We start from the raw sequence: 16,190 nt of genomic DNA on the forward strand, positions 1-16,190 counted from the left end.
ATATTTGAAGGCCGTGTTTTGAGTTGTTTATTAAAGCTTTGAATATGAAAAACACTGTGTACGAACAGCTCCATGTCACACGTCCTTCTCGTGACGCATAATTTATGGATTGGCTGGGTCGCGAGGAAGATTAAAGATAATTTTGAGGACTCCAGCTGGATCGATGCACAAACTGAATAATCAAATCGCGTGTATTCCTCCTCCTTGTTAACCGCACGTAATTGGAGGATGGCTGGAATTAATGGGAACAGTTCAACATCTGGAATGGGTGACATCATCCATCTGAATGTCGGAGGAACGAGGTATGCTGACGTCATGACTTCTTTACATGAACTCGGAGTCAAAACTGTTTTATTTGAGATCAAAGGCTTTGTGACTGTGCGGCAGATTTTGATGTGAAATGACGCCATGAACGTTATATGTAACGGTAACAGTGTGTGTTCGTTAATCATTTTGAGCTCAGACTAACGTACACATGCGTTACTTTAATGCGAGCAAGAATATTGAGTTACTAGTTTCATGCCCAGGTTTCACATGTTCTACAAGATGTCATCATAAAACCTCTAAAATCCCATCATAGTTAAATCTATATAAACAAAAGAAGAAATATCCTATATGTTCAAGCAATTTCTTCAAAAATAGCATAGTTATTTGCTACTATAAATAAAATGTTATACTATAAATAAATGACAATGACATTGAACGCTCCTTACTGTAACAATAACTGCAAACTGTAAATAACTGTTAGATGCTCACCCAGTGAAATAAAAATGAGAAGTGATTGTATCTAAAATCTTATCTACATATTTACATATTTTCAGATTTAGCACGTCAAGACAGACTCTGGCCTGGATTCCTGACTCTTTCTTCTCAAGGTATGATAAGATGTCTGAAGCAGCAAAACCACACCCTTGTTGGTTTTCTGCTCAAAGTTTTTTTTTTTTTTGGACTGGAGGAAGTTTTGAGCACTGAAAGTTGCAATATGCTACATCAGTCTTAAAAGTTCAAGGGAAAATTTGATTTGTTTGTACACTTTAATAGATCTTCCAGAATGATAACACAGGGATCTTCTTTGTATGCATATTTTTTATAAACCTCTATCCATTCTTCTTGAATAATCAAACTAATGCAGTTGTTGTGTTATGGACATTACATAGCTTTGTTGGTGTAAATGTGATTTGTGCCCAGTTTACTTAGTGGAAGGATATCAACACTACGGGATGAAACTGGAGCTGTGAGTAGAAGTCCTAAAAAACAACTGTACCATTTATTATGGATCGCTTGTAAAAAATAATAATAATAATAATAATAATTTAAACGTTTTCAGATGCATTCAATTTACCAATTTTATCCAGCTCTGAAATAGATCTTTTTTTTCCCTATAAGATATTCATTGACAGAGACCCAACAGCATTTGCACCCATTTTAAACTTTCTTCGAACTAAAGAATTAGACTTGAGGTGAGATATAACATATGCCGAATTGTTATTCATTACATATCCCCAAAATAAATAGTTTGATAAATAGTGTCATATTCCTGCTTTCTCTGATAGGGGGGTTAACATTAGTATCCTGCGACATGAGGCTGAGTTCTATGGTATTACACCCTTAGGTATGGTACAACTGGAGTGAATATATTTATAAAAAACAGTTGACAGTAAAACCAAATGTGAGTGAATTAGGAGCAGCAGATAATTTAAGCATGTATAATTCTTACCTTCCATTTCTGTTTGTCATCGATATGGTTAGTCCGACGCTTGCTGCTTTGTGAAGAACTGGAGCGATCATCATGTGGAAGTGTGTTGTTTCATGGCTACCTCCCTCCACCAGGTAGGGTGAGAGTAGATCTGTAGAAGGAAGAGAAGAAAGAGTCAGCGTTTCATCCTCTGGGCCAAGTATAACACATCAGAATGAGGCTGTTATTTTTGTCCTTCAGCTCTCCCAGCGCGGACCAGTGTAGCTGGTGGGCAGGCTGCAGCTGTTGCAGGTCCCAGCGACGCAGAAGGGGGTTACCCATGTTCCTGCCCTCAGTCTTCTCTCCCTGGATCCTCTGGGGCAAATGGACCTCAAAGACTAGGGGAGTAAAAGATGTGTATAATATACTGTTTATATATATATACATACATACATACATACATACATATATACATATATATATATATATATATATACATACATATATATACACATATACACAAGAATCTCCACTGATCATGAATATGATCTCAGATATTCTTAGTTTGTGTTCGCGAAGTTTTGTGAGGAGATTGATGAAAGAAAGATGGAGAAAACAGGACAGGTCTTCCTTTTAACCATTTTATTGCATTTTGGTGCATTTATATATCACAGAGTTCACATCACACATGTGTTTGCAGAGGATTTGTTGTAATGGTAAAAAAAGAAAGAAAGTGACAATAGCCACTAATAACAGGCAACAGCCAGTATTTAAATATATACATAATGAACTTCTTGTTATCATATCATTACCTTTTTGCATAAATGTGAAACTATTACTTGTTTGTAATAATATTTACTTCCATACTATGGAAGTCAATGGCTACCATCAACATTTCAGCCTACTTATGTTTTACCATACTAAGATATTGTTTTTGATTTTTTTTATATCGCAATAGGATCACCGGTGGACCCTAGGAAGGTGCTAATTGTCGCTGGCCATCATAACTGGATTGTAGCTGCTTATGCACATTTTGTAATTTGCTAAAGGTAAAGCTACAGCTCACATGACTTTGAAATATAAAATAATAAGAGTTATACTCACCATTGGTTGACTGTGATTGTTCTTTAGGATAAAGGAATCGTCAGGCTGGCAACAGGTGTTTTCCAGCCCTTACCTGGACTGGGCCATAGAGCGGGTGGCCCTCAATGCAAAAGTCGTGGGTGGCCCACATGGAGATAAAGACAAGATGGTGGCAGCGTCATCAGAGAGCAGCATTATATTGTGGAGTATCCAGGACAGAGGGAGCGGAAGTGAAATAGGTTGGAGGACAGAACAAAAATGAAATGCACAGTCATTAATGTGTGTATTTTGGGAGATAATGTCTTTTTGAAGGTGTGTTCAGTCTTGGAGTACCTGTTGACTCTCTGTTCTTCATTGGGAGTCAGCTGGTTGCCACCAGTCACACAGGGAAGTTGGGAGTGTGGAATGCCGTCACCCAGCACTGGCAGGTAAAGCTATATAAATGTTATATTACATGCAAACTTATTATCAGGGTTCATATATGACTATCACTTGTACAGGTGCAGGATGTGGTGCCCATCACAAGCTGTGACACTGCTGGCTCCTTCCTCTTGCTGGGCTGTAACAATGGCTCAATTTACTATATTGGTAAGCTGCTTATCTTCTTCTAGATTTCATTAAATTTATTTTTAGATGCCGTGTCGTTAATGAGATGTGAAACCGGCAGTGATGGAATGAGTGTTGAAAACGTACTGCAATTACAATTTCATAAAGGCATCAATATAATGAATTGCACATAGTAAACCGGTTAAAAACACATATGCAAATCAGCATCATCCACATGTGTTTGAAGTTTAAATCCTAATTTAATGAAATGTAGGCTTATTAGATATAATTTTTAATAAATATGTACACTACCATTTCAAAAGTTTGAGAAAATTTTTGTTAAAGAAATGAATACATTTACTTAGCAAGGGTGCATTACATCGATCAAAAGTTACAGTAAAGATATTTATGTTACAAATATTTCTATTTCAGATGAATGCTGTTTTTTTTTTTACTTCCTATTATCAAAGAATCCTGAAAACAATGTATCATGGTTTTCCATAAAAATATTAAACAGCACAACCGTTTTCAACATTAATAATAATAATAATAATAATAAATGTTTCTTGAGCACCAAATCAGCAAATTATAATGATTTCTTAAGGATCACGTGAAACTGAAGACTGGAATAATGGCTGCTGAAAATTCAGCTTTGCTATCACAGGAATACATATACATATTTTATATAAATAGAAATTGTAATTTCAAATTTGTAATAATATTTAAAAGTAGTACTAATAATATTCATGTTTTTACTCCATTCTAAAAAAAACATAAAATCTTTTGAACAGTATTGTATATTAATTGTTGAGTTGCAAATATATTAAACCCATTTTACGTTTGAAATCTCACCAGTGTAACTTTTGAGATACCTCTAATATGTACACATAATATGTTAAATGAGTAGATGATAATGGAAAGACTTAACCATTCTCTCTCGACTCTCAGACATGCAGAAGTTTCCCCTGAGAATGAAGGACAATGACTTGTTGGTGACGGAGCTGTACCACGACCCATCGAATGAAACTTAAAAATCTGAAACTTAAATCTGCTAAACCTGTAGTAAAGACTGTGAAGAGATGGACCAGCGATACAGAGCAGGATTTACAATCTTGTTTTGACATCACAGACTGGAGCGTTTTTGAAGCTGCTACCACCGATCTGGACGAACTCACAGAGACCGTAACATCCTATATTAGTTTCTGTGAGGATATATGCATTCCTACCAGGACTTATTTAACATTCAACAATGATAAGCCATGGTTTACAGTAAAACTCAGACACCTTCGTCAGGCCAAAGAGGATGCCTACAGAAATGGGGACAGGGTCTTGTACAATCAGGCCAGGAACACACTGAACAAAGAGATTAGAGCGGCTAAAAAGACCTACGCTAAAAAGTTGGAAGACCAGTTTACTTCCAACGACTCTACTTCAGTTTGGAGAGGACTGAGAGCCATCACAAACTACAAGACACCATCCCCTTGCACTGAGGCTAATCAACGACTTGCTAACGACCTGAATGAGTTTTATTGTAGATTTGAAACCCCCAACACCCACTCTGACCATCTCCCTACACAACCATTAACACCTCCTGCAATCCCCCTCTCCATACCTCCTGCTCTTCAAATCTGTGAAGATGATGTGCGCCAGGTCTTCAAGAAAAACAAAAGAAGAAAAGCACCAGGCCCAGATGGCGTTACACCAGCCTGTCTGAAAACCTGTGCTGACCAGCTGGCCCCCATCTTTTCACAGATCTTCAACAGATCTCTGGAGTTGTGTGAAGTGCCTTCCTGCTTCAAACGCTCAACCATAATCCCCATTCCAAAGAAACCCAAGATAACAGGACTTAACGACTACAGACCTGTGGCTCTAACGTCTGTCGTCATGAAGTCGTTTGAAAAACTGGTTCTGGCTTATCTGAAGGACATCACTGGACCCTTACTGGACCCCCTGCAGTTTGCGTACCGAGCAAACAGGTCCGTGGATGATGCAATCAACATGGCATTGCACTTCATCCTGCAACATCTGGACAAAACAGGGACTTATGTGAGGATCCTGTTTGTTGACTTTAGTTCGGCTTTCAACACCATCATCCCAACAACCCTCCAGACCAAACTGACCCAGCTCTCTGTCCCTAGCTCTATCTGTCAGTGGATCACCAGCTTTCTGACAGATAGGCAACAGTTAGTGAGACTGGGGAAATTCATGTCAAACAGCTGCTCCACCAACACTGGTGCCCCTCAGGGATGTGTTCTCTCCCCTCTGCTCTTCTCCCTGTACACCAACGACTGCACCTCTAAAGACCCCTCTGTCAAGCTCCTGAAGTTTGCAGACGACACTACAGTCATCGGCCTCATCCAGGACGGTGACGAGTCTGCTTACAGACAGGAGGTTGAGCAGCTGGCTGTCTGGTGCAGTCTTAACAACCTGGAGCTGAACACGCTCAAAACAGTGGAGATGACTGTGGACTTTAGGAGAAACCCCCCTGCACTTTCCCCACTCACCATCATGAACAGCACTGTGACTGCAGTGGAGTCATTCAGATTCCTGGGAACCACCATCTCTCAGGACCTGAAGTGGGACAATCACATTGGCTCCATTGTGAAAAAAGCCCAACAAAGGTTGTACTTCCTTCGCCAGCTGAGGAAGTTTAACCTGCCACAGGAGCTGCTGAAACAGTTCTACTCAGCCGTCATTGAGTCAGTCCTGTGTACTTCAATTACTGTCTGGTTTGGTTCAGCTACAAAATCAGATATCAGAAGACTACAGAGAACTGTTCGGACTGCTGAAAGGATTATTGGTGCTCCCCTGCCCACCCTCCAAGAACTGTACACATCCAGAGTGAGGAAAAGGACTCAGAAAATCACTCTGGATCCCTCACATCCAAGTCACCCCATCTTTGAACTTTTGCCATCTGGCCGGCGCCTCAGAGCCGCAAATACAAGAACAGCAAGGCACAAGAATAGTTTCTTCCCCCAGGCAATCTACCTCATGAACAGTTAAATGTTTCCCACTTAAACTTATGCAAAAATGTGCAATATCCTTATATTTATTTGTTACCCCTCCATCCTAGAACATTCCCGCATCTCACTCAATCACTCAATTCCATTATCATTTATAGCACAATTGTTTATACACTTATTTATTTGCCAATTTGTAAATCTCCTGTAAATTTTTTTTTTTTTTTTTTTGTCTGTGTGTTGTTGTCTCTGTTTACTGGAAGCTTATGTCACTAAAACAAATTCCTTGTATGCGCAAGCATACTTGGCAATAAAGCTCTTTCTGATTCTGATTCTGATTCTGAATGATGCCATCACAGCCCTCAGTGTCTACCTGACTCCTAAAACCAGTTCATCCACCGATGGTTAATTAGTCTAACTAGGAACAATGAAGTGGTGAGTCTGACCAGTCGCTGATCTCACTGTGTTTTCACAGGTGTGAGTGGGAACTGGATTGAGATAGCGTATGGAACCAGCTCAGGGGCCGTGCGTGTCATCGTGCAGCATCCAGAGACCGTTGGATCTGGTCCACAGCTTTTCCAGACCTTCACTGTCCACCGCAGCCCTGTCACTAAGATTATGCTCTCTGAAAAGCACTTAGTTTCAGGTAAAAACTGCTCGGATATAGGACGATTTAATGCAAAATGTTGCTGATTCTATAAAGTCGGCCTGTTTTTGTTGAAGTGTGTGCTGACAATAACCATGTACGCACATGGACGGTAACGCGCTTCAGAGGCATGATCTCCACTCAGCCAGGATCTACTCCGCTGGCATCCTTTAAGATCATCTCACTAGAGGAGACGGAGAGCCATAGCAGCTATTCCTCTGGTAATGACATCGGTGAGAGACTTGCTTGTAGCTTGCCACTATATCAGTACAAACAACTTCTGTTGTCCTCCATTGTCCTGTGAACTGCTGTTGGAAGCAAACCAATAAAAGATCACTTCATCTGCTGTTTCCATTCAGGTCCATTTGGAGAGAGAGATGACCAACAGGTGTTTATTCAAAAAGTCATTCCTATTACCAACAAACTCTTTGTTCGCCTGTCCTCTACGGGAAAAAGGTACATTTTGAGACACATTTAATTCTTAAATGAGGTGCACACTGCATAATATGCTAAAGAAATATCTCATTATTTAGTGTTGGCTTAATATTGTAAGTGTACTAATAAAAATGGTGACTTAACGAGATAAATTGAAGTTATGTCATTATTTACCGTTCCTCATATCATTTTTAACCTGGATGTCTTTCTTTGTTTTGTGGAACATAAAAGAAGATATTTTAAGTTTATTTGTTTTATACATTTATGAATCGTTTTATTCCTTTATTTCAGGATCTGTGAGGTGCAGTCTGTAGATGGCACCACTATCACGTGTTTTACAGTGCGAGAGTGTGAAGGCTCGAGCCGCATGGGCTCCAGACCCCGACATTTCCTCTTCACTGGTCATGCAAACGGGAGCATTCAGATGTGGGACCTCACCACCGCCATGGACACGGTCAACAAGACTGACGACAAGGCCAAGCAGGAGCCAGGTCTGATTATTACTGTTGACAAAATAAATCATCTATATGATAAAGTTGTGAAATGATGTTACCTGTCTGCAGAGGTGGGAGGTCCAACTGAGGAGGAGGTGCTGAAGCTGCTTGACCAATGGGATTTGAGCACATCCCGCTGTGCCACGCCCAACATCAGCCCCGCCCCCTCTGTGCTGCACAGTCGGCTGCTAGTGTCCTGCTCCAGGTACTGTAAACCAAAGGCTTATTCACAAATCTGAATTTTAAACCCAAACTATTCTTCATGCAATGTCTGAAATATTGTAGTGCAGTGATTTAGAGGCTAGATTAACTTTTAATTGTTCAGATTCTGATTTTGTGGCCATTCTGGTGTTCAAGCTCAAAAGGTGCTAAAATTTAGCACATGAATAGCTTTGGTATAAAAAAGTTCATGTTTTATATTGATGTAAATGAACCTTAAAGGGATAGCATACCCAATAATATTTACTCTATAGTGACCCATCTGTTAAAACAGCCATAAAACAGTATGGCTGATGCTATATTTCAATTCTTCTTTATCTGAAGAGACCAAAAATGTTGGCTGTTTTTCACACATAAATCTTTGTAGGAACAGATTTTAAAAAATGAAAAATGATTATGGCAAACACAAAAGATAATCAATGAATATCTTCCTATTTCTCAGTCCGTTCCTTAGAGAAAGCTTTCAGGTGAGATTACACTGCACCTGATGCATGGGCTACTTTTATTTTCTTTTGTTTTGGCCTTTTTGCAAAAATATCAAGTAATATTGTAAACACTTCAAACACGTCAAAGTAGCATTAGTTTATTTCTTTGGGCAAACTATTCCTTTAATGTTCTTAATGAGTGTTAGTATTACATTTGTAATCATTATGCAGCACAGAATTGTATTTTGTAATTTGTACAGTCTCCAGCTGCAGGCTCAGGAGCCCACCCCTGAGACGGTCACTTATGGAGTCTTGCGGCCGTCCCGAGAAAGCCCCTTGCTGGCCCATGCTCGACGCACAGAGAGCTTCCACAGCTACAGAGACTTCCACTGCTTAAACCCGGCCAAGGCCCTGCTGGAGAACCACAGACAGAGCGGATCCATAGAGGACGAGAACAACACTTAGGAGCCCGACAAAAGGAACGCTGCCATGGATCTTTGGGGGTCCAGATCATCTGAAACCCAGTCTTCAGCTGCACGTAAACCCCCAGACAGCCCTGGAGACCAACGGCGAAGGGCCCATTTGATGGAGGAAGCGGCTGCAGATTCTAGACAGGAGGCTGGGGGCAGGAGGATAGGGGCATTTGAAGCTAATTTTCTAAGCAGGAAAAAGTCCCCCCCAGTTCCACAACTGAGCCCCCCATCGTCAGGAGCTGATGGAGCATTGCCTCACCCTCGCCGACTAAAGTGTCCACATCCCCACGCCATCGCAAGGCTCCTGACGTTGCATGTGAGTGATGGGTCACTCAGATTTGTCCTATGCAGAGCTCGTACCAAATACAATAATCAATGACAGGGAAAAGAAAGCAGTTGAATGAATGATTTCAAAAGTGAAGCATTTCAGAATGTAGATGTGAAGGTTTGGCAGTATGCTGACTGACAGATGACGCTTCCACAATATGGACCTAATCCTCTCGTCACTGATTTTTATTCATGCTTAAATATGAGATACATTTACTTTTCATTCCTTTTTTTTAACATTTATCAAAGAGCCACTAGATTAATTATTCAGCCAGTTAGACTTTAGCTTGTTACACATGCGCCTTTACTAAACATTTGTATTGTTTTTGTCCATTGGAGGAATTGTCCACCCTAAAATGAAAGCATGAAGAAAATTTGAAAGAAGAATTTACTCACCCTCAAGTCATCTAAAACCCACAGGACTTTCTTTTGTGGATCAGCAAAGGAAAAGTTTAACAGAATGTTTTGCTGCTCTCTTCCATACAATGAAAGTGGATTTAATACTTTATATTCAGAGCGGAGTAATAGAATTAAATGCGTTACTATTGATAATCTTTTCTTGATAATCTTTCTTGACATTTGCTTTCATTGTATAGTAAAGATCAGTTTGGCTACTTTTGTGTTTAATGAAAAAAAAAAAATCATACAGGGGTCGAAAGACTTCAGATTTTGGGTGGACTATTGCTTAAATAGTTTGCTATTCTCTTGTAAATGAAGTTGCTTTTTAAAAAAGTAGATTAGCATGATGATGCTACTGGCCACTAACAGTACCTTCAAAACACTGCGATGCACTTTATTGTCTGTTCTTATGTTCATCCGTTACATTGAATGGACTGAACAGATGGACTTCATTGATCAGGTTCGACTCGACTGTCGTGAAGGCAGCAGGAATCAGCAGCCTTTCACATTCTCTTTCTAAATCCTTTCAGACGGGCTGCGCTCTCTGAACTTTCAGCATGCATCTGCAGGGGAGATTTACTTGCTCGATCCATTTTTGGGATTTATTCAGTGCCTTTTGCTAATTTGGATAGATACTGCTGTGAGAAATCAAAACAGATTTAGCTTTTTTTTCTGTCTTCCTGATGTGAGGGTTAGTTGGATTATCACGTAACTGATTCAAGTGAAGCGGATTCTGTTTTACTCACAAAATAAGACACTTATCAAGATGAGAAAAAAGAAATTCAATGAAAATAATATATTTTACAGACAGTTGCCAGATTTAAAGGTAATATACGATTAAAAATAGAAAAAAAATATGAATGGATTAGTTCTGTATTTAAAATGCTACAATACAAACTTCTAATGTCTAAATGAATCAACATGTGAATAATGTCATCATAATGTATAATTTTATCATTTGCATTTTCACTTCTGTTAAGAATATACTGTAAAGAATTATTTATATTTGACATGAAGCTAATTTTGCATTCAACTGATGAGCATGGTCACTTTTCTTTCCAGCCATTCCACTTTGTGCGCAGGTTATATCCTGCCAGAGAAAATGTAACTGGAATCCTTTAACAAAGTACTTTTATATAAAGGAAATGAGATCTCATTTATGCTATGCAATCAGTGTTAGCGCTGACATGGCCTGAAACTAAATAATGATAAACAAAAACGAATAGCAGAATGTTCTTTGACAACTGCATGGAGCTAGAAAAGTTAATTCTGATAAATAAAATAATACAAATAATAACCCCTTGGAAGATCTTCATGTTTCAATTATGTTGCATAAAATACTTCCAATTGACTTTTTAAAAATGTCCTTTGCTATGACTGGTTTGCTCCCAGTTGTAGTGATCTTGGTATCAAAATATGCATATTAATGAAATGCATATTAATTAATCAGCTACTTATTTATTTGCTCTCTGAGATGTTTCAGTGTTGGGTAATATTTAGTATGATTCTTTATGCTTGCTTTCAGAAATACTGTCACAACCTGATGTGTGTTTTCAGTCGTGTTGGTTACTGGATGATTTCCTTTCCAGACAAGAGACCATGTAATTTCGATATGCGTAATAGTTGTGTTTTATCTAATAAGACTGGCTGCTGCACAGATCATGATCCGGCTACAAGAGAAAAGTTTGTTACGTGAAATATGGGAGGGGAAAAAAAAGAATATGGTACATGCAGTAAATATTGGTACTCAGCTTCTGGACATTTCCAGTGGCACAATAAAACAGAGCAGTGTCTCAGACTATGTAATTTTTTTATTATTATTAAGCATGGAAACATCAACATTACAAACACAACTTTTACATTTCACAACTCTCTATAGCAACGATTGTCCATGAATTAGTGTACAAGACACCATAACCACACAAACCTCTTTAATCTTAGAGTGAGCTCTGTTTTATGGAGAAAAAATATATAATTAAAAATAAATTATTGCAACAATAAATAATACTGACAACTGAAAAACAAGTTCACATAAAACTTAGTTTTTTAGGATAGTGCTGTTTAATTTTTTTCCATTATTTCTATGTGAAATAAAAATGCATGTATAATTACATATATATTCACACTTAACAGGTTTAAAACAACCTCAGATAAAAAACAAAACACATCCACATGTAACAATGATGACAATATTTGGAGTTGAACATTTAAGACACTTGATCCATTGGCATCATCACAAATGTGTTCACACTATTGCTCAGTCTAGCAGGCACAGCACAACATTAGCTAACATTTCCATTAAAACAGACAGTCTAGGAGATGTCTAATGGATTGAATATCTTCCTCATTCATGTGTCTGTAGAGACAGAAGAGATAGACTTCCTCTCTATGTTGGCATGAATAATTTGGAGACTCAGTTCATTAATACTTTATGATTGTGGTAATATTTCATAGCTACACAGTCCACAGCCCAGTCATAAGACTCCGTTTAATGCTATAATAATACAGTGCTATTTTCAGAACAGTTTGCTTCCTCTCTGCAGCAGTGCTAAGCACATATTACAGCAAAATATAATCCATGTCTGATAATAACATGGACAAATATGAAATGTGACTAAACTAAACACTATTAAAAAAAAATCAAAAGAAGTATATGCTGCTTATCCTGTACTGTAAGCCTTCACCTCCTCTAAATAACTGATTAGGTATATGCAGCTACATCATTTTTATTAATTTTTTTTTTTTTTTGAGGTGGCACCAGTGGAATATCTGCTAATAAATATATATATATATAAATATACATATATATATATATATATTCACTCATAAGACATAAGATGTTGGAAAAAAACTATATTACCAGGAAGGTTTTCCACAGTTGTAGGTGTGTGTTTGTGATCGCTTTACAAGTGAGTGTCTGTAAACATGGTTTGCTGCTCCTTCACTGAGCTGCAGATTTTTATCGTCTCCCCAAACTCCTCATCTCCCACATACTGCAAAAAAAATCAAACCAAAAAACAGTTATCATCAGCTACGATAATTCCTTCATCGGACGACTCTTGGTATACATCAGGAATATTTATAAAAGGTACATGTAAATGTACAGAAATTGTTTGCAAAATTTGGACTTTTAACATGATTGTGGTTGGTCATTTGTGGCATTCTCGAGTTATATTTTACTAAATATTTTTGTATAATGTCCACTGAACTATAAAATGACCACTGTCCATGAAAACCATTTTCCCACACTAACATTTTGAAGGTTTTTATGTTCACCAAGGCTGCATTTAATTAATCAAAAATACAGTTATGAAATATAATTACAGTTTAAAATAAGGGGAATTCCATTTTAAAATGTCATTTATTTCTGTAATGCAAAACTGATTTTTCAGCAGTCATTCTCCAGTCTTCAGTGTCACATCATCCTTCAGAAATCATTCTAATATGCTGATTTGCTGCTTGGGAAGTACTTATTTTTATAATAAATCTTAAATAAAAAGTTGTGTAACTTTATATTTTTATTAAATCTGTTTTACAAGATTCTAGTATATGAATAGAGGGTTCAAAAGAGCAGCATTTACTGGAAATAGATTTTTGTAACAATGTTAAACCTTTACTGTGATTTTGATCAGCTGCATCCTTGCAGAATAAAAATATAATAATACAAATAAAACTCTTGAACAGTAGTGTACACATTTATTGAATCACTCTGTATAATACAATATTTTATTTTAAATAATCATCATATCCATTTATTTATTTATTGATAGAACCCCTTTAAGGGTAATACAAGACCTTATTATTTTTACTCACTGTAATGACTGCCTGACTGTACACTACACCTTATGACAAAAATTGTACATCATCATCATCTCACCATGCCGCTGTCAGTGCCGTGCAGGTCAGCGTCCCATGCTCCACTGCCCAGAGATTTCTTATCCTGCGTGTCGATCAGCTGACTAACACTCCGATGCAAGGAATTCTGGGAATAGGCATGGCTGAGCTGGCTGTGGCTGGGAACACGCAGTACTGACATGCTGGCCTGATAGCTGTGGTTGCTGGTGCCGATATTAGTGTCAGTCAAACCCTGATCATGAAAACACACGTGATATCAATATAAAGCACAAATACACACATAACTGCACACTCAATCTGTCAATCACATGCAGCAGAGACAGTCACTTCCAACTGATGAGCAAACTTCAACAACAAGCCACTGAATGAGAAGAGTTGTGCATTAATACCTATTGCAACCATTTACTGCATGCATTGCCACTCAACAGCAAAACAAAACCCAAAGCATAATGGAGAGGGAATGCAATCTATAGTAAGTTTTGAATATTTTTTTAATTAAATGAAGAGGGGTGTTTGAAAGTGCAAATAGGCAAATGGAACAAAAGACATTTGTGTCTGTAGCACAAAAACGTAAACATCAGTATTTGTAATTAGTATAAGAAACAGTAATAGTGACAAAGTGGAAAGTACCACCAATGAGGAAAAGGGCAAAACATGCCAATGCAGCAGGCCATAATCTATTCTGAAATACATCCCATAGAGCCTGTACCTCCGTGTGCATGGCAAAACGCTTTAGTGTTATACTGCAGGAGGAGTCCGGTATATTGTCAAACTGGGAAGAGAAGAAAGAGAGGAGTGGGCTTACCATGGGTGCATCAGGCTGAAGCAGAGCAGTAGAAGCATGGTTAGAGCAGAGTTCAGAGGAAGGTCTCTGGAGCAGCAAGAACAGCGCAGAACAGAGAGAGTTAAAAAGACACAGCAGATTTAAAGAGAAAGGCCACAATTTAAAGGAATAGTTCAGCCAAAAATCCAAATTGGCTGAAAATGGTTTCATTCTCAGGCCATCCAAGATGTAGATGAGTTTGTTTCTTTATCAGAACAGATTTGAAGAAATTTAGCATTATATCAGTTCACGGTTAATTGATGGACTGGAGCCATGTGGATTACTTGTGGATTATTGTGATGCTTTTATCAGCTGTTTGGACTCTCGTTCTGACGGCACCCATTCACTGCAGAGGATCCACTGGTGAGCAAGTGATGAAATGCAATGAAATTTCTCCAGATCTGTACTGATGAAGAAAAGAACACTCATCTACATCTTGATGGATCCCTAAGGGATTTTAAACACATTTTCAATTTTGGGTGAACTATTCTTTTAAATGTTGGAAGTGTTTATCTGGCTCTTAGCAACCAGACAGCTGCCAAGGCTCAATTTATTTGATCAAACCTTACAGAAAAAACAGTGAAATATTATTACAATTTGCTGAATTTTCAGTATCATTACTTCAGTCTTCTGTGATCCTAAAGAAATCATTCTAATATGCTGATTTAGTGCAAAAGAAACATTTCTTACTATTATTAATTTTTAAATCTTTTGTAACTCTTGATCAATTAAATACTTTTAATCAGGATATATTATTTTCTTAAAAAAAAAAATGGTGGTGTAAAAATTATAAGAGTAATATGCTAATCTGAACATAGTCATTGTATTTATGACTATGACATTGCCATACAATTGCAGTAGGAAGAGCAGTGTTATATCTCCCTCTTCTGGTCATCTGAAGGAAGTGCATGTTGCAGCTTTGAATGCAAACATTTGTGCAAGCATAATTAAAAACATAATTACATAATTTTAAAAAAATCATATTTTGTATTTCACCTCTACAATCTAACATACACCTTTGCAAAGTTATTAGAAAATGGTAGAAAGATAGAGCATGATTAACAGACCTAGTGAATTACCATTAGAAAAGAATTTTCTCTCACCAGATAGGTGTCATTAGGTGGATACTTGGTACTTCTCCTCTGAAGGGGCATTATTGGAGGTCTCTCCCTGATGAAGGGGGGCTTGCTTAGGGCTCTTCTCAGCACCAGACCCATTATCAGAGCCAGCAGCAGCAGCCCCAGGAACGCCATGAGAATGATGAACCACAACTCTGTATAAAACTTGTATCCAGCTCCATACAAACCTGTTTTACCTCCAGAACTCGACTCCACAGCATCTGTGGGGAAAAGATAAGATGCTCAGATAAGAGAAAAAGACACAAAGAATGGCTAAAAACATTATACAATATTTAACTATTAGTCTCAAATGGAAAGAGTCTATCAACTACTCCACAGCTAAGACAGTTCACTTTTATTCATAATTAATAACTGTTTTATTATTAAGAGTAAATTGAGATATGGATTCAAGTAACTCACAACCTTTTTACATTCTGCCATTAATAAAATATTATATATGTGCACTATATATGATTCATAAAAAAATTACATATTTATAAATTTTCCATATAACATAGGAATGATCTATTTTTACAAAGCATATCTTCAGCGTTTCACCACATGAAGGTCTGGAGCTTTGAAAGTAGTTAAAATGCTTACAACGAGACAATGCTACATCCACAGATTTAGCTGTATTCATCCAGTGTGACTTAAAGCATTTGTTACATTGAAATTCCTAAAAATGTTTTTAGTGTTTATTTACTCGCCAAAA

At 37.7% G+C, this 16,190-nt stretch overlaps 1 protein-coding gene and 1 pseudogene across 1 annotated transcript in view; one reads left to right on the forward strand and one right to left on the reverse strand.

Annotated features, from left to right (window-relative positions):
• Positions 1–228: 228 nt before the first annotated feature.
• On the forward strand, positions 229–9,356 carry LOC132111611 (BTB/POZ domain-containing protein KCTD3-like; annotated as a pseudogene).
• A 3,121-nt stretch (positions 9,357–12,477) lies between these two features.
• The window catches only part of LOC132111610 (usherin-like), a 234,161-nt gene continuing 230,448 nt past the window's right edge, over positions 12,478–16,190 (reverse strand). Inside the window, exons 70-73 of the mRNA XM_059519061.1 lie at positions 15,464–15,699; positions 14,343–14,408; positions 13,560–13,769; positions 12,478–12,675 (exon numbers count right to left, since the gene is read on the reverse strand). Coding sequence (XP_059375044.1) covers positions 12,586–12,675; positions 13,560–13,769; positions 14,343–14,408; positions 15,464–15,699 — 602 coding nt within the window. The 3' untranslated portion in view covers positions 12,478–12,585. The remainder of the gene's footprint in view (positions 12,676–13,559; positions 13,770–14,342; positions 14,409–15,463; positions 15,700–16,190) is intronic.

The sequence above is a fragment of the Carassius carassius genome, chromosome 31 (assembly GCF_963082965.1).
Source record: "Carassius carassius chromosome 31, fCarCar2.1, whole genome shotgun sequence".
NCBI lineage: Eukaryota > Metazoa > Chordata > Actinopteri > Cypriniformes > Cyprinidae > Carassius > Carassius carassius.